At 46.2% G+C, this 24,654-nt stretch overlaps 1 protein-coding gene across 1 annotated transcript in view; it reads right to left on the bottom strand.

Moving 5' to 3' along the window:
* The window catches only part of DENND6A (DENN domain containing 6A), a 338,779-nt gene that overhangs the window by 205,178 nt on the left and 108,947 nt on the right, over positions 1–24,654 (bottom strand). The window contains exons 7-9 of the mRNA XM_086939111.1: positions 6,331–6,410; positions 3,185–3,247; positions 119–174 (exon numbers count right to left, since the gene is read on the bottom strand). Of these exons, the coding sequence (XP_086795237.1) occupies positions 119–174; positions 3,185–3,247; positions 6,331–6,410 (199 nt within the window). The remainder of the gene's footprint in view (positions 1–118; positions 175–3,184; positions 3,248–6,330; positions 6,411–24,654) is intronic.

Genomic DNA, 24,654 nt, shown 5'->3' with positions numbered 1-24,654 from the left:
GATTGCACTGATGACTGATACTTTACCACTTTCATTTGTGCAGCTGATCCCCAGAGTAACATTTTGAAAGAAAAACATTGCTCACAAACATAGAATACTTAGTTGATAAATATCTTACCTAAAAAGATCTACTTCATGAACGGTCGGCAAAGTAATAGATATTAGAGCATCTGTCTGAGAAAAGAAAATCAAAAGTAGGTGACAAGGAGAACTATTTTTCAACACTCATTCACTTAATCATTTTAATATACAAATAAGGATTGAATAAATACATGAACTAGTCTAATAGTCTCATTCTTCTCAAAAGTGAACGCGATTTACACGTTCCAATGTGGTACTGCAAAATGAAAAACAGGTGTAGCACTGTCCAGTCCCTAATGTTCATGGAGCATTCTTTAAATACCTTTTCATTTTTTTCTTCAAGGATTTTAGACTATTAATTACACTTTGATGGATATTTCATTTAAGTCATATAAAAACAAAAATATTTAATCAAGCAAAGGAATGTCAAGTGGGATATCTTTAACACTAAGGGGTGCAGAGTCCGTGTGAGTCAGCAAGTTATACTCTGATTCAATATTTGACGGCAACAGGATTCGCGACAGATGGGAGAGTAAAACAAAATACGAGGAGAAAACTACTCAAGATAGATAACTAATTAGCATGGTCGGGCAGAGCCTGCCTGGCTTAAAGATGGCTGCAGCTTAGCGTAGCTCTGAGAGCCCACTAACATATCCTTAATAATCCTGCTTCACCAGGCGATAACTTCTAGACTTTGTCGCCTGCTCGGGAGTGCTGACATCCTGGGAGACGATCGCTGCTGAAACTCCAACTGAAATCAATGGTGAGAGAGCTAACATACTGCATATGCTTCAGGAAGCACAGTATGTCTGCTAGAAGGAAGTTGTCAGTGGATATAAAACTGCACCCTGTGGTCAATGAGAATACACACACAGCAGAAGGGGCAGGATCCTAATCCCGGTCTCAGCTTCTGATAGGGCTTGGATACAAGCACCGTCTGCAGCAGGGAGAAGGCTTGAGGCAAATCTTCATGCCTCTGTTGCCCTGTCTGGCATCAAAAGACACACAGATGATCGACGGAATGCAGAGTAAATCAAGCAATCAACCCCAGTCAATAGATATGGGTTAAATCCATTGTTCTTTTGCTCACCATGCCACCCCAGTTTGGGCCCGGCAATATGCAAATCAGTCTTGACCCTGTGCCTCATGGAAATAGTCTAGCCCGAACTGCCAAGCCAGGTCCTACATGGATCGGACACATGCATCCGGGTCCAGTTTCGGGGCTTCACCTCTCATCAGCAAGGCTAGCTTGAATCCAGTGGCACAGTGAGCCCGGGGCCCAAGTCGGGGCATACCCGGCGCACTTAGGGTGAGAAAGCAAAAGACACCCAGATGATGGACGGAATGCAGAGCAAATCAAAAATTCACCCCCAGTCAATAGATCTGGGTTAATTCCATTGTTCTTTTGCTCACCATGCCACCCCAGTTTGGACCCAGCCATATGCAACTCAGTCTTGGCCCTGTGCCTCATGGGAACAGTCCAGCCCGAACTGCCAAGACAGGGCATTCCTGGACCAGAAACAAGCATCCTGAGACAGGTTTCGAGGTATCACCCCTCATCAGCCAGGCTAGCTTCAATCCAGTGGCACAGTGTCTGTTATTGCTCTGTGCATTTGTATGTGTGTGTGAAACTGAATGCGAGTGTGTGCCTGGGTGAGTAAGAATCAATAAGAGTGAAAGCTTGAGAGAGTGGGTGGATCGGAGTAAAAATAAGTATAAGTAAGAATCAATAATTGTAATAAGGAGAGTTAGTGAGTGAGATGGGGTGAGTGTGGGAGGGAGTAGGAGTTATTTACAATGATCTACGTGAAAGAGAGAGGGAGTGTGAAAGAGTGAGATTGAGTACGAGTTTGAATGTTTTCAAGTGTTTGAATGAGAATCACGGATGGAGAGCAAGAATGAATTCCAGTGAGGGTGTTTATATGTGTGAGGCTTGGCAATCACTGAGTGAGTGTACAAGTATATATGAGTATTTTTGAGCTAGAGTGAGGAGGTTTAAATAACAGTGAGAAAGTGAGCTTGATTGAAAATGAGAGAAGGGAAGCGGGGCATTGAGAGGGTGAGTGATGAAGGTAGAGTGAATGAGGTAAGGCGACTATTAGTGAGTTAGAATGAGTGAATGAGGAGAGTTAGAGAGAGGAAGTGTGAAAGTGACAGAGTACGTTTGAGCGATTGAGAACCAATGAGTGAAAGTGAGAGCGTGAGACAGTGTGAGTATATTTGTGTGCATGAGTGGCAGCGAGTACGAGATAGTATAAGAGAGTGAGCGAGTGTGAATGGAAGTGAGTTGGAATGAGCAAGTGAGCATATGTGTCAATGTTGCAAGCCTGCTGCTGGTCATGGAATACTGGGGATAACTCTTGGAATAAGAGTCCAGCCATTGAAAAAAATGCCCTTACTGGGATATTGGACGTAATTCCTGGCCTAAAGGAGTTCAATCATGGCATATGGTAAGAGGAGAGGCACCAATGAGAATATGCAGGCTTTAACATACTGGAGGTATTTTTGACAAATGGAGCACCCATGATAAATGAACATGAATGTATAAAAATCTGATCCTCACACGTTCTATGGAACTCTTGGCATAAAAGGTTACTGGTCACAAAAAGATGACGATGACACACTGAAGTTAATTATTACCAGACAGAGTCACGCCTACCAAGGGAAAAAAAGGGCTAACTCCTTGCTTTAGGCTTCATTACTACACTATGAAAGAACTGAAACATTTCATAACAGACTTTTCAGAATCTAGGACTTCACACGCACCTGAAATTGTGCTCAAATATTTGTACCCATATTTTTGTCATGAAATTCTCTGGATAAACACCCCCGACCGAACCCTCCACAGGAAAAAAAGTTGCTACTGAATCAGGAGCTATAAAGCAGACTCTGGTTGCAAGGTAGACAAGTTTTTTTTCGCTGCCTCACCTCAAAAATCATTTACAAAGCTGCATAATTTGGGAGCAACAGACGGGTCAAGAAATACTACAATTTACTCATTATTTTCTCAAGAGTCCTAAACTACAACACAGTGCCCCCTCAAACCAAAAGCTACAGCCAAAGATATTTCCAATGATGTGTAAAGTGTTCCTTTTCCTCTTACCTGCGGTGTTACTTCTACTACCTGGGTTGTGCCAGGCTTATCAAGGCGAGTCGGAATCCGCACCTGACAAATAAAACAAAATTGTAATTACTTCAAAACAAGGGAAAATATATATTTTGTAATTTCCATAATTCCCCTGCTGTGTGTCTATCCTGATGTTCTAGACATATTTGTTTTAAACCATGTACTGGGATAGCTAACCACTGCCTCAAACATTTACACGTGAAGATAGACGTTGCACAAATAGGATAGCGAACGCCAAGGCAATATATGAGGTATCTGTAGACCAAAGTAAGGCTGAGACAGATCACTTTTCAGAAAGAGTTATTTTCTCCGTCTCTCTTTCCTCTGTTGACTGAACTCATACCTACAATTACCTCATTCACGTATGAGTGAAGCAGCACGAAATCCTAGGAGTAAAACAAAAACTGGAAATACCAAGGTAGTACAAATCCAAAATATTTAAAATGAAGATGAAATCTAATTTAGTGGAATTTCTATATGCCGAAATCTATTACAATGATTTAACTATTCTGTATTATTAAATGACCATTATTTCACACATCAGTATCAGGCAACACGTAAGGTCAGCCAAGTGAACTGCAATCGACTAGCACTTTAAGCAAATAAGGCGACTCAAATGCACTGTGATCAAGCGTGTCACCACCTTTTAGGGTAGAGGATATCCACCTGAAGTGCTCTCATTTAAATCTTTTTGCCTGTGAGCTTATTGCAATTATTGTCTAACGCTCGGATTCTGAATTGAGACTAGATTTTTGAGAGCCACCATATTACCACAATTATATTTAATCAGAAGAGTTTCAACAGCTCTACTGAGATGCCCAGTGAACACTGCTTACTAATATATGCAAGATATGTACATTCACACATTTAATACTAAGGTGCAGTATAACTTACATGAGAAGAACACTGGTCGGAAGGGCTCTTCTATGCACACATTGAACCCCTTACATCCAGCTTACTTTAAGCACTTATTTTAAATATAAATGCACATACAATACAGATGTGCAGAGTCTAATTTACTATTTATTACCATTGTACTTGGGGGAGGCGGGCCATACTGAAGCAGTCGAGACTTAGTTTCTCGCTAGTCAAAGGCACTTCCCACGCTCCAAAATGGTAATAAATAGCATATTAATATCAGCACATCTGGACAGGAATATATTTAGCAACATACATTTTAAATCGATTTGTGAATGAGGTCAATGATTAGTCACTAGGCTCAAGTTTATCGTTCCTCTATTTATTGTTGTGTTGTGTTGTAAGCAGGGCCACTTGAATTATGTATCAGGGTGTCTACATTTTGCCACAGGGCGGCAAACATGTGGCTTGCTGAACCTTTTACGAGGTAAGCAGACCTTATAATAGACCTGAATAGCACACATCGTTGGTGGAGGTCCAGCAGGAGTCCAGGACCCTAGTAACCTTTGTGAACCCTAAAACAAAGTAAAATGAATAAACAAAAAAAACAAGTGAGTCCGAAGGGCATGCGAAGTTGGGTTCCCACTCACTGAGGGCTTAAGACTGGCAAATCGACACTGAGCCGAAGGCAGACATTTGTTGCAACAGTATTGTAGGAAAGACACGTAATGAATGATGATCCACTTAAAAATTACTTTCTTAACCCACTTCTTAGCTGTTGATGCTGAACGCCCCTCCGTGGGGTGGCCCGGGCGGGCACCAGGCACTCTACTTTAAAATATAAAAAGCCAGCTCCTGCAGGAGCAGGGATCTGGCAGGCCGTGGGGTCACACCCTGCAGACCCCCTAAAAAAAGAAGATAGTAGGTTTCCTGGGTGGGACCAGGACACCCAGAATTATTATTTTTTTTTTTAAAAGGACAAAAAAAGTGGTTAATAAATGAGCGGGCACAGCTGCTTATTTATTATTCACTGCCTCTTCAAGAGTGCCCCATAATGTCCCGTGACAGTTCATATTTTTTTGTGAGATCCATAGAAAAGGGGCGAGGATTGCACTCCCACCACTTAGCAACTTTATACAAAAAAATAAGTCTCATGGGTCGTATCTCTGACTGCAGGGGAACTTACCATAATTATTTTTTAAAGCGTGTTCCAGCCAAACGTTTGATCTACAACAGGGAATGCAGCGCAATCTAGGGGCTGGATTTATGGCTGCATATTATGTGGCCTGAAGATGTAGAAAAATAACGCAAGACCCTCTTGTGGTAGTTTTTATAATTACATGTTCTTTGGGATGAAAAGTATTAAAAGAAAAAAGTTGATAAAATATTACTTTACGTTAAAAAACTCAAGAACTACACTGAAAAAAAAGACTAAAGTTAAAGTGACACTATAGTTGGGTGAAGGTGTCAGTTAAAACAAGCCATTTTAAATGTACAAAACTACGGAAATTAACCAGTTATAGTTATTTCAAGTAACTATAACACGTGCCTTAAGGTAAGTGTAACTCGCACCCTCGCCATGTACTCCTAATGAGCCCATATAGAACATCTACTATGACATTGATAATATCACTGCAATATTTGCAACAGAATTATTGATGAGAAAACTGTGCATGGCGAGGGAGCAAGTTATAGTTCTGTGTGTTAATTTATGTTTTTCTTCTTTTAAAACACAATTTCCTGCACAAAGAATGTGTTTTGTAAATTGGATGTTTAAAGCAATGTCCTCCTAAAAGGTATCCTTGCACTGCTCTTTTTTATGCAGCACACACAGGCACACACAAAAGCTGAGGTGCATACACACATTCGCATACCTTAAGTTTAAAGCAAAAGTGTGTCCAGCCTGGACCCAGGATTACTGTTTCCAGATTTTCAGGATAAGCAATAACTATGTAAAAGAATTCGCTTGAAAATATTTGGAAATAAATGTATTTTATGTAGTCATATAAAAAATCTGGCGTCTATCTGGTCCTCTTAGAACCAGGGTTGCTCATGACGGTCTAAATGCGTGCACACACATCATTTGGCTGTCAAGTGAAATATTTAATGGTATTGTTATTCTACATTTCAGAATTTAATTAAATGACAGGAAGGTCAATGAAGCAGTCGGTAATTTGTGATGTTTAAGAGCAAATGTATGCCATTTACCAATAATCTTTTCCTGCCATGATAATCATTTTAAAAATAAATGTGTTGACCATTACCTTCATCACAACTCCCATAATAGGTAAGCTTAGCGTTTTCCCTGGAGATGGTGGTGGCCAGCGATCAATATCGTAACAAGCTGAAAAATTGAATTGGAAAATGGTAAACATGCTTTTTTCATCACTGGGGCTCGGAATATCATTATGAGCTTCTCGATATTACTAAAAGAAAAGCCGAAAATCACAGCAAATTCCTTGTTTGTTGTTACATACCATCTGTTTCTGAAGGTGAACAGATGGTAGGTTTGTACTGAGGAACAACTACACATGCTTAATTAGAAAGTGCTATGCAGGAAAACAACACCAATTAAGTTGCAGTCTGCTTAAGTCCATGATAGACCCTACAATGACAGCTTGAATTAAGGATCTATGACCAGTCACTTTGAGTGTGAAACAAGATGATGAGAGACTGCAAAGATAACTTGGCGGCATATCTTTGAAGCATTTTTTTTTACTACATCAAACTTTTTGGGGCCAGATTGTTGATCACAAAGCATATCAAGACAATACTAAAGAACAATGTCTAAATCAGACCCAAAAGATCCTTAAGAAACCTATTGATATCACCTTAAAAAGCACATTCTACCATTTAGCTGACCTCTTTATCCTATGTCAAGACAAATATAAAAGAAATACATTCCTGGAGCACTGCTCATTGCCATCCGTAAGGTGATAGCACAAAACTAAAAATCACACTTGGAAAATCACCATATTGAAATTCCCAGATTGACTTCGACAAAAAATCCATCCACAAGACATGATAAAATAAAATCACTGTATCATTGCACAAAGGTTTTTTTTAAAACAAAAACTTAAACATAATCCTGCAGTATCCACCATAACTGAAAATTGGCTCCACCTGGAAGAGCACCTAAGACACAACCTAAAATTCGCCATGATCCTCAAAATGCATTGCTTTTTTTCAGTGCTGCCTCCACCCTACAACTAGCCCTTCAAGTCCAATTATCGCCATCATTCATCCACGATTCTTCCTGTAGCACAATTTTATTGCACAACCCATAAAGAACAGTACATAAGATCAACATTCTGGCACAAAGGGTAATTTTATCAAGTTTTCACCTTAATAAAACATTTAATGAGAATGTCTCCTCTGATGAAGTAATCTTAGAATCATTACAGTTTGAATCAAGTACTCAAATAGAAATTCTAAAAGGCAGTATGTCAAGAAAATCCATTCATTAAGAGAAGGGTGATTCAAAATAAATGAAAAAAAAAGGAAATGTTCAGTAACGAAACAAAATAGAATGTAATTGCGGATCATTTAAGAAATTCTAATGGAGCATAAGTAAATTTTTTAGGACAAGAGACAAGAGTTGTGTATCACTCTCCAGGAAAGGGGATCATCAGAAGTGAGTTAAGGGTCTTCCTCCGCAACACACAAGGGGACTCTCAGCACTGCTCGCCTACTAGACAGGCTGTTTGCTTCTGCACTCGGAACAAAGTGTCAGGAGGACTCTTGATAGGGCAGAAAGTGCACCATGCTTGACAATCCAGTGTCATAAAAGATTGCTCTGAAGCACATGGACCTCTCTACCTTCTAAGAGAGGTCCTAGGCAGCCTGGGGGGCAGACTTCTTTCGTAGGTGTGGTGCAGTTGCAAAGCACAGTCCTTCTGAGTGAAGAACCAGTCTGTCTTGGTTAGCTGGGTCCACTGGCATGGAGTGGGCCTTCTCACAAGCCCCCTAGATACAATGATGATTTTAATAGTTTTGATTTCAGTATATTAAAAGGGAAAGTAAATAAACACTTTTCAGATGCCAATGGGTTAAAGATACTTATTTTTAATAATGCAAGAGGTGCCTGGGGAAACTTCCTTTATGCTGGTGCTACTTTGTTAATTATATAATAGCAGCACAGACAACATATTTATAATCTAAATAGCACCTTCACAATTACACATTGAGCACAAACTAAGTTTGGTGCTTTTGGTATGGAGTTCTTGTGTCCTTCACCCACTTTTTCAATCTCATATACATTTTTTTTTTTTTAAACCTTTATTTGGAGATAAGCAAGGAAAAAGGAAGTGCATACATGATACATACATTCATAAATGGCTATCACAGTATAATGAAGTAATCAAAAGAGTCCGGAGTACAGAGTAGCATATCAATCAGTACAGACAGTAATGGATGAATTCACACAGCATTTAGGAGAGTGATAACCCAGGGCGCACAGGTAAACTGATGAGATGTTACAGCATGGGCATGTTCTGTCAACGCAAAATAAAACAAAGGAGAAACAGAGAGAAGGACCACCCAAGTAAGAGGGAGAGTATGCCCGTGCCAGCTGACACAAGCATATTCCATGCATGATATACCCCAATAGGCCCCCCCCTCTCGCCAACTGAAATCAGACAGGAGTTCGATCTCTATCTCCACCACCTGAGTGACGTAGAGGGAAGTACAGCCCCCTTAATCTCGCAGAAGAAGGATGCAGTTCAGCCCCCCCCCCAACACCCGAGGACCAGCGAATGTAGAATGATATCTCAACCCCCCGTGCTGGTGTCAACCAACCCCTACTCGGTCCTCATGTTCAGAATCAGAGTCCTGCACAGCTCTAGTGAGGAGGTACACCTGCAGCGGGCTCCAAAAGACTTTGGGCCTACACCTCACGGGCATCAGTTCAGAATAGACATTATATTGGTCCTGACAGTATATGAGATCGTTCAACCAATCCTGGAAGCGCGGTACCCTGCCACGACCCCAGCAACATGCCACCCTGCGTTTGGCCAGAAGCAAGGCCACGTCAACAAATCTACGATGGGGGGCAGGCACGTCCCTAGAATAACCCAGCAACATCACTAAGGGGTCAAACGCCACTCCATCCTCCGCCATAACCTGCAGGGCCGCATGGACCTGAGTCCAGTATTCCAGGACCCCAGCACAACTCCAAGCCAAATGCAGAAAGTCGGCACCTTCTGCTCGGCACCTAGCGCATCTGTCATCCTCCGCTAAATGAAACCGAAGTTTCTTCGCCGGGGTGTAATAGTACCTCTGGACAAATTTGTAATGGATGATTTTTAGGCGGCAACTGGAAGAAACATTGGCAGTAAGTCCACAGCAATACTTCCATTGCTCGTCAGTAATAGGGACTCCCAGCTCAACAACCCACTGCTCTCGCACCAGACTGGTCGGGACAGAGCGCTGTCGGCGAATAGCACCGTATAATTTCGACACCAGGTGACGCCCATCTGAAACCAGCAGCACATGGAGAGGGAGGGTGACCTCCGGCTCCGAAGGAAAATCCGGCAGCAAGGCACGCATGCCCTGCCTCAAACGAACATAGTAAAACAGCTCCAAAGGGGAGCAGGCAGCAGCTCCAAAGAAATGAGCCTGGGTACAAACGGCACCTTCATGAAACACGTCACCCCACGTAAGAATACCTAGCCGCCTACACAATCGTTGAAACCCCGTTTCCAGCAACAGAGACAAATCAGGATGATAGGATAGAGGCAGAGCTGGCGAATAAAGAAAGGAGACGCCCAATAGCCGCGCCACCCGTTTCCAGGCATCCACCGTGCATGTCACCGTCGTTTGAGGCGTGTCCACATCTGACACCTTGCCCAGTACCAACCCCTCCAGTGGGAGCGGATGGGCAACCCAATGTTCAGCCGCTATCTGGGGCATAAACGGCGTGGGGCGCATCCAGTGATAAGCGTAATGCGTTTGAGCGCTAAGATAGTAAAGCTCAAATTCAGGGACGTCGAATCCTCCATCAGAATAGGGTAGTGTAAGGGTAGCCCAGGCCACCCGCGGCTGTTTGCCCCCCCAAAACAATCGAATGAGCTCAGAGGGAAGTCTGCGGAAAAAATAAGCACCAGGGTGATACGGAAGGTTTTGAAATAGGTACAGAAATCGGGGCAAAACAACCATCTTGATAAGGGACGCCCGACCGGCCATGGAGAGAGGCAAGGACATCCATCTAGTGACGTCATCTGCCAGTTTAGTAATGGCCACACCATAATTAAGCCTGATCGTTTCTTCCCTGTCCAATGACACAACAATGCCGAGGTACCGCAGCTCCGAATCGCACCACTCCAAAGGGTAATCAAGAGGAAATCTACTCACAGCCGCAGTAAGGGGGAAGAGTTGGGACTTCCGCCAGTTGATGTGGACACCGGAGACACCCCCGAAAGCAATCAACTCTCGCAAGAGCGCATTAAGGTTGTTCTTAGGATCTTTTACATAGAGCGTGACATCGTCCGCGTACAAAGAGATCCCGACCTGACGTTTAAGACAATTGAAGGCGCTCTGCTGGTGTAACTGACGAATCCTGCAGGCCAGAGGCTCAATAGCAATGGCAAATAGGAGGGGCGAGAGGGGGCATCCCTGACGAGTCCCCCTAGTAAGAGGGAACGGGGGGGATAGCACCCCATTCTCCACCACCCTTGCCATCGGATCAGTATATAAGAGCTTAACCCACGAAATAAAGATCCGAGGAAAGCCCATCCGACAAAGTACATCAATAAGATAGCCCCATTCGACGGAGTCAAACGCCTTAGTGGCATCAAGGAAGATGGCGGCGACCGGGATATCAGGAGCAATGGTCGAAATAAGGGAAAACAAGGTACGAAGATTGTGGGAAGTAGCACGACCAGGCACAAACCCCGACTGATCGGGCAGAACAATAACAGGCATGAGCTCAGCAAGTCTCACCGCCAGGACCTTCGCGAGTATTTTGACATCGCAATTGAGCAATGAGAGGGGCCTATAGGAACCCACATCCAGGGGATCCTTTCCCGGCTTGAGCAGCGACGTAATAGCGACCTCCCGCATGGAACACGGCAGACGCCCCTCCTCCAGGGATTCCTCAAAAACCTCGCGGAGAACGGGGGCCATAATGTCCACATAACACTTATAGAATTCAGCAGGAAGGCCATCCAGACCAGTGGCCTTCCCATTATTCAGAGACATGATGGCATTTCTGACCTCTTCCACCTCTAGGGGCCTACCCAAGAACGCCCGATGATCATCCGACAACCAACAAAGTGCCAACTCATCCAGAAATCCGCCATATCGTGTCTCCCCAGACTGCTGCGTCGTGTACAGTTGTGTGTAATGGTCAATAAAAGGTACGCTGAATCTCCGCAGTGTCCCGACAGCGAGTGCCATCCGGCAAAACCAATTCCAGCACGTACGACCCATGCCTTTGATGTCTAGTAAGTGCAGCAAGGACTTTACCGGGCCTCTCCCCCTCACAATACCTCCTCGCCGTCCAATACTTCCCCCTATGCTTAGCCTCCCTGGCAGCCTCCTCCTCATACTCGGAAAGCTTGGTGCGGAACTGGCTCAAAAGATCGGGATCAGGGCCAGCCTGCATCCTGCGTTCCAAGTCACGCAAGTCTCCCTCCAAGCCCTCGAGAGTTCGAACAATCAATTTAAGCATTCCACAACTTTTAGAGATAGTGACTCCCCGAATCGTAACCTTGAACGCCTCCCATATAACCTCGACACTGTCGACAGAGCCCTTGTTTCTGGGGAAGAACGCCTCCACCTCCTCGCCAAGCTCCGCCCTGAACACAGAGTCAAGCAAGGCAGTTGGAAAAAGGCGCCAAGGCGGGCGCGGCCTGTGCAGCCCGGGAACAGATAGGACAACCTTCACCGGGCAGTGATCAGAATACGTACGAGCAAGATGCACCGCCTCCCGCAGGCCAGCCACCAACCCCCTGGAGAGGAAAACATAGTCCAGCCTCGCCCATGAGCGCGCATGTGCAGTGTAATGAGTGCCCTCCCTAGTGGCAGGGTGAGAATACCTCCAGCTGTCGATCAGCCCAGCCTCCTCCACAACCCCACGCAAAACTTCTCTAGCTTGCACATTGTACTGAGGACTCCCGTCCGACCTATCCAACTGAGCATGAAATGCAAAATTGAAATCCCCCCCCCACACAATGTGAGTGGCATCGACAGCAAGCACATGGCCCCACAATGTAATGAAGAAGGTTGGTGTATCAACATTGGGAGCATAGCAATTAACAAACAGCACAGTGATCTGCCCAAGCCGCCCCCACAGTAGCACATAGCGTCCCTCAGGGTCTCCCATAGATCCCAGTTCTTGAAATGCGAGCGATCTTTTAACAAGGATAGCAACCCCGCGAGCATACGAGGAGTATGAAGCAAACATCCTGGCCGCAGCCCACCGCCCACCAAAGCTGGGGGAAGGTCCAGGTCGCAGATGCGTCTCCTGGAGGATGGCCACATGAATAGCATGCCTGTCCAAATACTGGATCACATTACGACATTTCCTGGCATCATTAAGACCCCGTACATTCCAGGACAAAATTGATATCTTGTCTATAGTGACAGTCGACATTAGCCATATTCAGGGCCCCATAGGACCCAATGAGCAAGGGCGGCATGTCCGACTCCCAGCGGCAGCCAGCAGCAGGACACCAACCCAGGACGCAGTCGTCCCTCCACATACACTCCACACACATCCCAGCCATCTCCAAACCAAGCAACCAGAACTTCAACAACTCCCCCCCAGCAGCACCATCCGTGCAACAGGCACCCAGGAAACACATCGCGCAGCACGCAGCAAACACAGCTCATCCGGCCCACAACTCGCACACGCGTCCCTCGTGTAGCGCGCTCACCACCATGCGGTCGCCGGAGATAGCGGTCACGTCTCTCAGGCTCAAAGCGGACGAAGGCAAGGGCCCCAGGACCAATGCCGTCTAAAATGAAAAAGGACCAGCCGAAGCAACGGACACGGAGCCGCGCCCGCACACACAGACAGCAATAGCAAACAACGCAACGACCCATGAGACCTGGGCGAGCACGTGTCGTCTGCATCATCCCCACCCCAACCTCCCACCTGACGAAACCCCAATTATCAGGCCATGCAAACCCCCCCCCCCCCCCATTCCCTAACACACATCCAGTCAACCAACAAAGGACTAGAGTCCAAACCAAAGGTACAAGTGGGGTACACCCTCCGGGGAACCCTCTAGAGGTGCACGGCACCACTCCCACACACCACGCCAGTGTCCGAGCCAACGAGTCCCATATGGCCCCAGGCGCAGCGCAGGGGGGTGGGTGCCCAGAGCGCGAAAACAAATAGCACCAACCTGCGGTCCCATACCGACCCCAAGAACCGCCACTCACACATACAGTTGCAAACAGTCAAGGCAAAGCCCCCGCCACAAAAGCAGGTGGCAGCGAGGCCTCCGACGCAGTCAAGGAAGTCAATGCACAAGACACACGCCAATAATGTCTCAATAAAAAAAGAACAAGGTCACCCCAATCAGGCGACCTCCTCCTCAGCCGCCGAATGTTCGCCCTCAGGGTCTCGATCGCCTCCTCGATCTGCAGCCGCTCGATCGCGCTTGAGGCGCTTTGCAAAGTCCTCAGCATGCTGTGGGTTAGTGAAAAAGTGTTGCTTAGCCTGATGCGTCACTCTAAGCTTGGCAGGGTAAAGCAAAGCATAGTCTACCTGCAGTTTCCGAAGTTTCTTTTTCACCCCTAGGAACTTACGACGCTGGTCCTGCACCATCGGCGTGAAATCGGGGTACATGGTGAAGGACACCCCTTCAAAGGAGAGGGCCCGATTAGTGCGGGCAGCTAGGAGGGCAGCGTCCCGATCGCGATAGTTTAGAAGACGCACAATGATGGGGCGCGGTGCGGCCCCAGAGGCAGGCCGAGGCCCCAGCGATCGGTGCGCTTTCTCGACGATGAACTGGGACGAGAAGGCATCTGCACCAATGGCGCCCACCAGGAGTCTCTCCACATAAGTTTCCATCTTTCCCACATTCGTTGATTCCGGCACACCTACTATACGAACGTTATTGCGCCTACTCCTCGCCTCCAACTCCTCATTCTTAGCGGCAATCACCCGCAATATATTATCCATCCTCGCCAGCTGCGTGGTATGAGTGGCAGCAGTATCGTCGTGGTCTGAGATGCGCTGTTCCGCCGTTGTCAGGCGTTCCTCGTGCACGTCTAGCTTCTGGACCACCGCATCCATGCGCGACGATAGTTTGTCCACCTTGTCCACTATCGTGGCAAACCCTTGCCTCATCTCCTGCATCATCTGGTGAAAGTCCGGGGTTTGTGGCTGCGGCACAGTATCCGCGACAGGCGGGGGGGGGAGACCGCGAAGTCCCGGCCTCCTGGAGCAGTCGCGTTCCCCTCCTAGCCACCCCCGAATCAAAGGATAACTTAGACTGTTTAGTGTCCGGTTTCCCCATGATAGACTGCAGGTCGGCCCAATCACTCGACCAAACGCCAAAAACGGGGGCACGAGCAGGCATGGACGCCCCGCCACTCCCAGAGAAAAAATGGCCGTCTCCACTCTCAGGCCAAAGCGTTGGCTCTCCAGGCACCCAAACGATGATCCGTTGTGTCTCCGTAATCAATAGTTCCTGGGCAGGCAGAGGTAGAAGCCGAAAAACCAGTTCCAGGACAGGGGAGCACTCAGCAGCATGCCCGGCCAGCTAGCAAGCCCGGTTGAGAGAGGTAGAGCAGGGCCTACACCCCACGTGCGAAGCCGCGGGCTAGTGTGGAAAGTGACGCCGGGCCAAGGAGCACCCGACATCCAGAGCGCAAGTCGGGGAAACTTGGAGCCCTCGTAACTTCGGCCAGCAACCTCCGAATGTACCAGGAGTTGGACCGTGGGTGGCCAGTCGGTATCCCAGCAGATCTATAGGGTCAGATCAGGGCGCAGTGATGGTAAGCAGGATCCCTAGGCGGATTATAGCTCCGGGCAGCAGGAGCCTCACGACAGTGCGGCCATTCTGCAGTGCGCCCTCTAGCGCCCCCTTCAATCTCATATAGATACATATTATTTTTTTTTCCTCATCCGCCTCTAACGTCAGCTGACCAAAGATCAGAAGGCTGCCTCTGCTTCTCAAATTAGAGAAGTAGGGTGATCTTTTCCGCCCTTTGTCTCCCACCTCCAGTGGCGTAAGCCGACTTCACTCCAGTTGCTGCCCTCCTGTTGTTGAGGGGAGGGTGGTTACACTCTATCCAGAATTTGAGACTGAAGCTGGTAGCTAGACAGTCAGAGTTCCACTGAGGCTTAATCATGGGACAACAAAAAAAAAAACTCTAAACCAAAGTCCAATTTAACAGACTGTTCCAAATGACACGCTTCTTAGAATTCTTCAGTCGGGCCAGAGCTATTTTAGAGGTTTTATATACCGAGGATAACCACTCAGCTTGTATTAGGGGTGATGACTCGACCCATCTCCTACATATTTCCCGACTGGCCAGCAAGATGGAAAAGAATAAAAAATCTCTATCGGGCCAGTGATGTCACTAAATACACCAAAGATTGTATGTTCCAGGGAAATTTGTATTGTACCTCCCAAAATAGAGGATAAACAATGTCCAGCTTCCCTCCAAAATTCTGAGAGAGACGGACAAGCTCAAAACATATGAACATCCGAGGCGCTTTCTAAGTTGCATTTTTTTACACCTTGCCGGTGGGCCTTTAGAAATTTTTGAAAGCCTGGCCGGGGAAAAGTAGGCTCTATGTATCCTAAAATAGTGATTCCTCATCAGCCAAGCTGGCTTCATGACTGAGAAGAGAATGTTATTAGAAGTCCTCCAGATCTGTCTCCAGGATGTCTTTCCCCCATAGCTCTTCGGCTAGCTTGAACTCGCCGTCAATAGCCTCTTCGATAGCCCAGTAGAAGAAAGAGATCTCCTTCTTGGATACAGACTTGTTAGCCAGATGTTCTTCCAGGGGATCCCCCCGGCCTAACGGACTGCTCAAACTCTGGGACCAGCTTAATAACTGTAAATACTTAAACTTTGATATTCCTCCCTCCACTTTATCGCTCAACATGGCCCAAGGTAAGAGAGATCCATCAACCGCAAGGTCCCCCCATACTAATAGCCCTGCGGTTTTCAAAGGGACAGCTAGCTGATCTTTTAGGCAGCTGAGAGTTCCTGGACTATCCCACATGGGGGCCAGCCTTGAATAATACTCAAGCCCTGTTAATTTTTTGATCCTAGCCCAGATTTGAGCTACGCCACTTAGAACTTTTTGTCAGACTTTTAAAAAAAATAACTTTTTGTCCCCATACTTAAACAGAAAACCTTCAGATGTAAGCCCCAGTTGTTCTAGCATAGCTGAAAACATTTTACCTCTCCCTGAAGTGTCTGGGGATTTTAACAGCATTCTGGAGTGTGTTAGCTGAAAAGCCCAAGCGTAGTATTGAATATCAGGGAGTGCCAATCCACCTTTCTCCCTTCTACCTCTAAGCTTCCTCCATGATATTCTAAAACCTTTGGAAGCCCAAACAAAATAATTAACAGATTGCTGGAATTTATCTATTAATAATTTCTCAAAATTCAACGGAATGGTGTTAAATAAAAACGTTACATTTGGCAAAATTGTCATTTTTATTAGATTTACTCTACCCAAAATAGATAATGGGAGGTGGACCCAAGATTTCATGAATTCTTGACACTCTTTCAAGATATTAACAAGATCGACTTTGGCAATTTGATCCATTTCTGGAACAATCTTGATCCCCAGGTAACTCAGTTATTTTTTGGTTTAGTATCGGCATCCTGGCAGGTTCCATGACATAAGCTCTGTTTTATCAGCATTAATATCGTAACTGGAAACTCGGCCAAAATCTCTCGCTAGTTCAATAACCCGTTGAAAAGAGGTTTCCAGGTCCGACGAAAGAATAAGATTATCTTCGTCATACAGGGCCACCTTCCTCTCCCATGAGCCGCTCTTAAAAGATGTAATAACTGGCTCCTCCCTAAGACGCTGGGCAATCAGCTCTATATATAGGTCGAAAAGGAGTGGGGAGAGGGGGCAGCCCTGTCTGCTTCCCCTTTTCATTTTAAATGGTCTAGTCGTTCTACCATTCACCACCAACCTAGCTGAGGGCTCATTGTAGATGGGGCAGATGGTCTGGCAGAATTTTGGCCCTAAATTTAGCTTCTCCAGTACCGCTATAAGGTATTTCCAGTTCACCCTATCAAATGCTTTAGTTGCATCCAATGCCATAGCCGCCAGGGAGGGAGAGAGAGAAAGTGGATGCAAAATCTATTGCACCAATAAAATCGTTAAGTCAAATCAGACAAATTCCCACCTTTACAACGCCCTTTTGATCCGTATGTAAAAGCTCACCTGCCATACCTCCTAGTCTGTCCACCAATATCTTAGAGAATACCTTGTAATCTGAGTTCAACAAGGATATTGGCCTATATGACCCGCATTTTGTAGGAGGTTTGCCCGGTTTTAAAATTAGGGTAATATTTGCTTCCCCCCATGTGATAGGTGGTTGGGCTCCCTCTATCAAAATTTTGTTAAACATCTCAACCATGAAGGGGATAATTATATCATCCAATTTCTTGTAAACTTTCGCAGGAAGACCATCCGGTCCTGCAGCCTTACCCTTTTTACAATCAAAAAGAGCCTTCCTGACTTCATGATGCGTTATTTCTGCCTCCAGGCTTTTCCGATGAGTTATAGAAAGAGAAGGTAACTGAATTGGGAGCAGCCAATCTTGTATAGATAGACTGTCGGAATCACTATCATCCTTATATAAATCCTCAAAATAAGCATGGAAGATTTCTCCCATCTCCTCCTCCCTGCTTAATATTGAGTTAGTATGTACATCTTCTATTTCTTTGTTGTGATTTCTGACTCTGTCCGATTTGGCCTTCCAGGCGAGTAGCCTACTGGCCCCCTCGCCATATTCAAAGTGGGCCAGCTTACTTGCTTCTCACCTGCTGGAAATTCTTGTTTGAATTATATTTTCCAAAGAGGCCTTTAATAGATCTACTTCTACCCCTAACGTTTCTCTTAATTCTTGCTCTTCATCGGTTAAGCCGTTAATCCTATTCTCCACCACTTTCATTTGGTGCTCTACAGATGCAATTTCCTGTCTGTACTGTCTGTTTTTGTAAACAGTTTTATTGGTAATCAAACCCCTTAAAAAGGATTTCAGGGCGTCCCATACAATCATAATGTCTGCCGATCCTATATTAATTTCCAAAAAGGTTTTACCCTCCTGGATCAAATGACCAGTTACAGTCTCATCTAAGAGGAGTGAACGGTCGAAGGTCCAAACCCTCTGCTGTTCATCACCTACTAAATCCAGGTCAATACATACTGCTGCAAATGAGGGGTTAAATATCCGATGTTCTTTGTATTACCCCTCAGAATATTGCTAATCAGTATGTAATCTATTCGTGATTTATGTCTGTATTTTATATTGTAAAAGGATACTCCCAATTGTGTACCAGATCGCTCCCTCCATATATCACAAACAACATGTTTCATCATTGCTTTTAAAAAGCCCCATGGATTTAGAAGAAACTATAGCTCTGCTTTTTGATGACTTATCCAATTTTGGACTCAAAACTATATTAAAATACCCTGCCAAAATAATTGAATCGGGGAATTCTAAAAGATTCAAAAAAATGGTCTTTAAAAATGAAGGATCCTCCTGATTGGGCCATTATAACCCACAATTGTGAAAGGGATATTCTCTACAGAAATCTTAGTAATCACCCATCTGCCGCTTGAATCTGTTCTTACTTCTTGTAGTGTAGCATTTACTTGTTTTTTTTACTAAAATAGCTACACCCCTTACATTGGCAGTCTGACATGTACAGGCACAATGTTCCACCCACCTGAGCTTCCTACAGATATCATTAATCTCTTCTCTGAACAGGTGGGTTTCTTGTAAAATAATAACCTGAGCGGGTGAATCTCTTAAATACGTTAGGATTTTCTCCCTCCTGTTTTTAACCCGTAGGCCAATCACATTCCAGGACAGACAATGCAATGTTTTCATGGCGGATGGAAACCTAGAAGCTAAAGAAAGAGGCGAATTACTTTTTTTATTTTTTCCCCACTGCTCCCACACCCGTGCCCTCTTCCCCCCTGTTAGAACTCCCTCCCACCCCTCCCTGGAGAACCCTACCCCCATTTACCTGGACATGTCCAGCCTCTGCCCGCTAGCAATCCCTACCTACTCCCAAAATTACTCTCACTATTTTAAGGCTATTTATATGCGTCAACCACTAACTACATACTCAATAATATGTCAAGAGAAAACATTTCTATTACCTGAGATATATATGTAGAAGACAGGGATAGTTTTTAGGTTCCCCAGGAGCTCATCCACTTCCTGCACTCTTTTAGCAAAATACATTTAATTGTTCAACATTGATTTTTAATTGTGCTGGAAATTTTAATTGAACTGTTGCTCCTAGCTTCCTAAAATCGTCCATTCTTTTCCCCAACTCCCACTGTCTATCCAAAGTGCTGCGAGAGAGGTCTGATCTGATTTCAAAGGTAAAAGAAGAGTCTCTGGATTTTAAAGATTTCAATTTAAGGGCAGCTGTTAGAATCTCTTCCTTGAGGGAAAAAGTTAGAAAATTAATCAGGATCTTCCTGGGTTTTATCCGATTTGGATGTTTCCTAAACGGATCCCAATGAATCCTTTGAATAGCTCTCCTTAATTCCTCTTTTGAGGCCTTAATATGTATTGTGTCTTTAATGAGAGATACAATAAAAGATTTGAGGTCCTCACCCTCCTTCCCTTCAGGTATAATTAAAAGCCGCAAGTTGTTACGCCTAGAATTGTTTTCCAACAACTCTACTCTTTATCGAAGCACGGCTTCCTCCTTTTTAACACAGATATCTGTTCTGGCTTCTCCCAAACCATCTTTAAGGACTTCCACCACATTTTCTAGGGCCACCGTTCTTGAACTTAAACTGTCCAGTTTTTTCTCAAGTGATTCGCAGAATAGTCGAATCTCCCCCTGGTTTGATTCTGAGACTGCGAACCCCTTCTTGATGTCCGAGGCCATGGTGAAAAAGAAAGATTCCATCGATCTCCCCAAGGGACCTGAACTTCCTAAGGCTACCAAGGGGCCCTCTGGTGTTACATATGTCTCTATATTAGGGTCCAACCATGCACTGGGACAGGAACAGACTAATTTGCATACAGCCAGGTTCTGAAACTGGGATGGTGCAGTGAGCTAAAAAACGGTGTTGGATCTAGCCCTGATCTCTTGACTGGGTGAGAGCTTTCTGCTTAATTCAGAGACTCTGTCCCTCACCACCCCTTGTTGTAAATATTTTTGTCCACCCTAAGCGTGGAAGGGTATTCTCAGATGTGAGACCCTTGCTCATTGCACCATCAGGATTCAAGCAAACCGGGCCGAAGACGGCTGTAATGCCAGAAACCGGTCCCCGGGAGCTTGTTTCCTTCCCAGTGCAAGAATTGGCTTTTGTAGTTTGGTTTGCCCTGTTCCCATCATGCACTGGGACAGGAACAGACTAATTTGCATACAGCCAGGTTCTGAAACTGGGATGGTGCAGTGAGCTAAAAAACGGTGTTGGATCTAGCCCTGATCTCTTGACTGGGTGAGAGCTTTCTGCTTAATTCAGAGACTCTGTCCCTCACCACCCCTTGTTGTAAATATTTTGTCCACCCTAAGCGTGGAAGGGTATTCTCAGATGTGAGACCCTTGCTCATTGCACCATCAGGATTCAAGCAAACCGGGCCGAAGACGGCTGTAATGCCAGAAACCGGTCCCCGGGAGCTTGTTTCCTTCCCAGTGTAAGAATTGGCTTTTGTAGTTTGGTTTGCCCTGTTCCCATCATGCACTGGGACAGGAACAGACTAATTTGCATACAGCCAGGTTCTGAAACTGGGATGGTGCAGTGAGCTAAAAAACGGTGTTGGATCTAGCCCTGATCTCTTGACTGGGTGAGAGCTTTCTGCTTAATTCAGAGACTCTGTCCCTCACCACCCCTTGTTGTAAATATCTATATTAGGGTCTTCACTGACCTTTGCAAGTGCACCCATGGCCCCAACTAATGCCCCCCCCCCCCCGGTACTAGCCAGAATTATAGCATCTTTTACTGGAGTGGCTCGTGGCTCAACTAATTGCGGGTCTGGTCTGGTTCAGCTTCAGAGGGGTCTATAAGAGGCTCCAATGACAAAACTGGAGTATACAGAGGGTCTATCACAAGGGCCAACTCAGAGGCTAGGCCTAGGGGGGCTGGAGAAGAGTATAGTGACAGAGGCAGGGAAAGACTTTACTCAATGTCCGAAGGTGCAGACATGCTCGTTGATGTTACAGACTCAGATACCTCTTTCCGTAACGCTCTCTGATTCCCTACCTCCAGCACTTGCGGAAGCACTTTCAAATAAAATCTTAACGAGGGAGTTATTTTAATTTTTGCGTCTGTTAACGTACCTTTCTTCCCAGATTTTTTAATGCCTTTCCCCTTATACTTCCGGTATGAGGAACTCTGGCCCCTATCGCCCTTATCACCCTCAGCATTTGCAGTTGGTTTAATTCGGTCCTCCTGTATTTTACTGGAGCCCCCGAAATCTTCACTACTCTGAGGCGGAGTCTTGGGCTCCTTTACACTAGAGACTTTTCCTGCTCCTCTTTTCCTACCCTTTTCTGTCAATTTACTTCTCCCTATTTTAGAGGCCCCGCAGACTCTCCCAGCTTCTCCACTTCCAAACCCCTGTGAAATCTGGGTGCGCTGGCTTGGCAAAGGGGACACAGAAGGCTGCTCTAACAACAAAAGGTTTGCCGCCCCCAAGTCTCCTCTCCGACTAAGATTACGTAAAGAATAAGGAGGAGAGGACTTACCACACCTGCGGACCCCCTGAGCCACCGTTACCTCAAGACCTCTTTCCTGTGCTATTATGGCTATATTTCCAGATAAATCTCTGCTTACTGCTCCAGTGTCTCCAAACTCTTCACTTTCTCCCCCGTTGCTGCCACCGTTAACCCCTCCAGGGCGAATATTCCATGCACACCGGCTCCTGCTGTCAGTGCCGCCCCGCCAGTGCGGTCTCTGCCTTGCTTCCTCCCTGAACCGCTCCGCGCTAAACCTGCGCGGAAGAGACAGCGTGATGCAAAGCTCCAGCCCGCCTCAGCTCCGGAGTGGCACAAAAAAGGCGCGGATACAAAAATACATCTCAGGTAAGAGATGCTTTACTAATTCCCAATTAGTGGCATACTTTTACTAAATGCTTCAATTACTGCATGTTTGTAGTGGCAGGGTTTACTGTGGGCTCGCAACCGCTCAGCCTGCGGCCGCCATGTTCTTCTCCCCGAGCACATACATATAATGTTGTTTATACCCAAACCACATCCTCCTATCCTTGACCATTCCCTCACTATCTTAGTTATTCGTTCCAAGTGCAAGGAAATCTGAAAACAACAATTACTGAGTTGTAATGGTCCATGTCTTTGGCGATGACACCGCAGGATCACTAGTTCCAAGGGGAAATGGAGCTCCACCACAAGGTCAAATGTTGACAAGCAGGGGGAGAGCACTGTGCGACTATGAGCAACAAACTAGAAGATAAAAACATGGGGTCCTCACTTAGGAGCCAAAGGTGTTCTAAGTTCCACTAGAAAGGGTCAGTGGTCACTGTCCAAATCTGTTGCACTATCATAACGCTTCAGTGTCTCCCGCTCTTTACAGCTTTCATCCTCGGAGTGTTTATTCATTCTTTTCTTCCTTCTCTGAGTGGAGTGGCGAAACTACAATTAAGTCACAGCCGGGTCCCGTGGAGGCGGGGGGGCCTGGACCTCCGCCGAATATGTAGGCATGTCCAGGAGTGAACGTGCATCCTCAAGAGTGCAAATACTGCGTACCTCATCCTGCCAGACAAATTGGAGGTAAAAGGGGTGTCCCCATTTGTAGTTGATATTTTTATCATGCATAAAGTCTGTTAAGGGCCTGAGAGCTCTTCGGCGTGGTAAGGTTATCATGGAGAGGTCTTGATAGTGCCACAACAGGTGATCCTCGAATTCTATGGCTGACTTGTTTAGGGCCACAGTCATGATGATTTCTTTCTGGCAGCATGAATGAAGGCATGTGAGGATGTCCTGGGGTCAATCAATAAATTATGCGTTTGTTAAGCGCAACTACTCACACATAATGGTCTTACGGTGCTGGGGGGGGCATCAAGGAGGGGGGTCTGTCGAAGAGCCAAGTTTTGAGGTTTCTTGTGAAGATGGGGAGTTATGTGGTCTGTCTGAGTTGGAGCGGTAGGGCGTTCCAGGCTCTGGCCGCTGGAAAGGAGCGGCCTCCCGATCAGGTCTTTCTGGTGCGGGGGATCATGGCGTAGGAGAGCTGGGCTGATCGTAGGGTCCTTTGAGGTGCGTGGAATTTGAGTCGGCTGTTCAGGTATGCTGGTCCAGTGTTGTGGAGGGCTTTGTGTGCATGGGTGAGAACCTTGAAGGTGATTCTGGCCTCAAAGGGGAGCCAGTGGAGTGTGTGCAGGTGCTGGGAGATATGGCAGTGTCTTGGGAGGTTGAGGACCAGTATTGCGGCGGCGTTCTGTAAGTTTTGTAGCTTGCAGGTGAGGTTTTTGTTTATTCCGGAGTAGAGTGAGTTGCCGTAGTCTAGTCTACTGGTGAAGAGGGCATGAGTTATGGTCTTTCTGTGCTCGAGGGGGATCCATTTGAAGGTCTTACGTAGGAGGCGGAGGGTGTGGAAGCAGGAGGATGCGACTGAGTTGATCTGGCGGTCGATTATGAACTCTGAGTTGAGGATGATTCCAAGGTTGGGTGCTGCGTGGTCCGTGGGGGTGGGTGGGCTTCCGAGGGCGGGGGCCCACTAGGTGTCGTTCCAGGCATCGGGGTGTGGGCCCATGATAGGTACGTCTGTTTGGTCAGTGTTGAGTTGCAGGAAGCTGCTTTTCATCCATTTGGCGATGGCTTCAATGCCTTTTTGAAAGTAGTGTTTTGCTACATTGTGTTAGTTGGATAGGGAGAGGATGAGTTGGGTCTCGTCTGCGTATGAAACAATGTTGAGTCCTTGGATTCTGACGATGGGGGCGAGCGGAGCCATGTAGACGTTGAAGGGCTGAGGGAGGACCCCTGTGGGACTCGGCAGGTGGTTGGTGTAGGGTCCGAGAGGAAAGGATGGAGTCTGACTCGCTGCGTTCTGCCAGAGAGGAAAGGGCGGATCCAGGCGAGGGCCTTTTCCCGGATCCCTGCATATTGGAGTCTGCATGTTAGGGTGCGGTGGGAGACTGTGTTGAAGGCATCTGAGAGGTCAAAGAGGATGAGTGCTACTGTTTCTCCTCTGTCCAGAGTGGAGCGGATGTCATCTGTTGCGGCGAGGAGGGCGGTTTCTATGCTGTGTTTTTTTCTGAAGCCGGATTGGGAGGAGTCGAGGATGTAGTGCTCTTCGACGAAGGTAACGAGTTGGCTGTTGATGACCTTCTCAATGACTTTCGCTGGGTACGGGAGCAGGGAGATGGGTCTGTAGTTTTTGAGGTTGGTAGGGTCCGCCGTGGGTTTCTTCATGAGGGAGTTGATCTTGGCGTGTTTCCAGTCAT

Source organism: Lissotriton vulgaris, chromosome 9 (assembly GCF_964263255.1).
Source record: "Lissotriton vulgaris chromosome 9, aLisVul1.2, whole genome shotgun sequence".
Lineage (NCBI taxonomy): Eukaryota > Metazoa > Chordata > Amphibia > Caudata > Salamandridae > Lissotriton > Lissotriton vulgaris.
The sequence above is the reverse complement of the archived record's forward strand: the minus strand, read 5'-3'. Positions and strand labels throughout refer to the sequence as shown.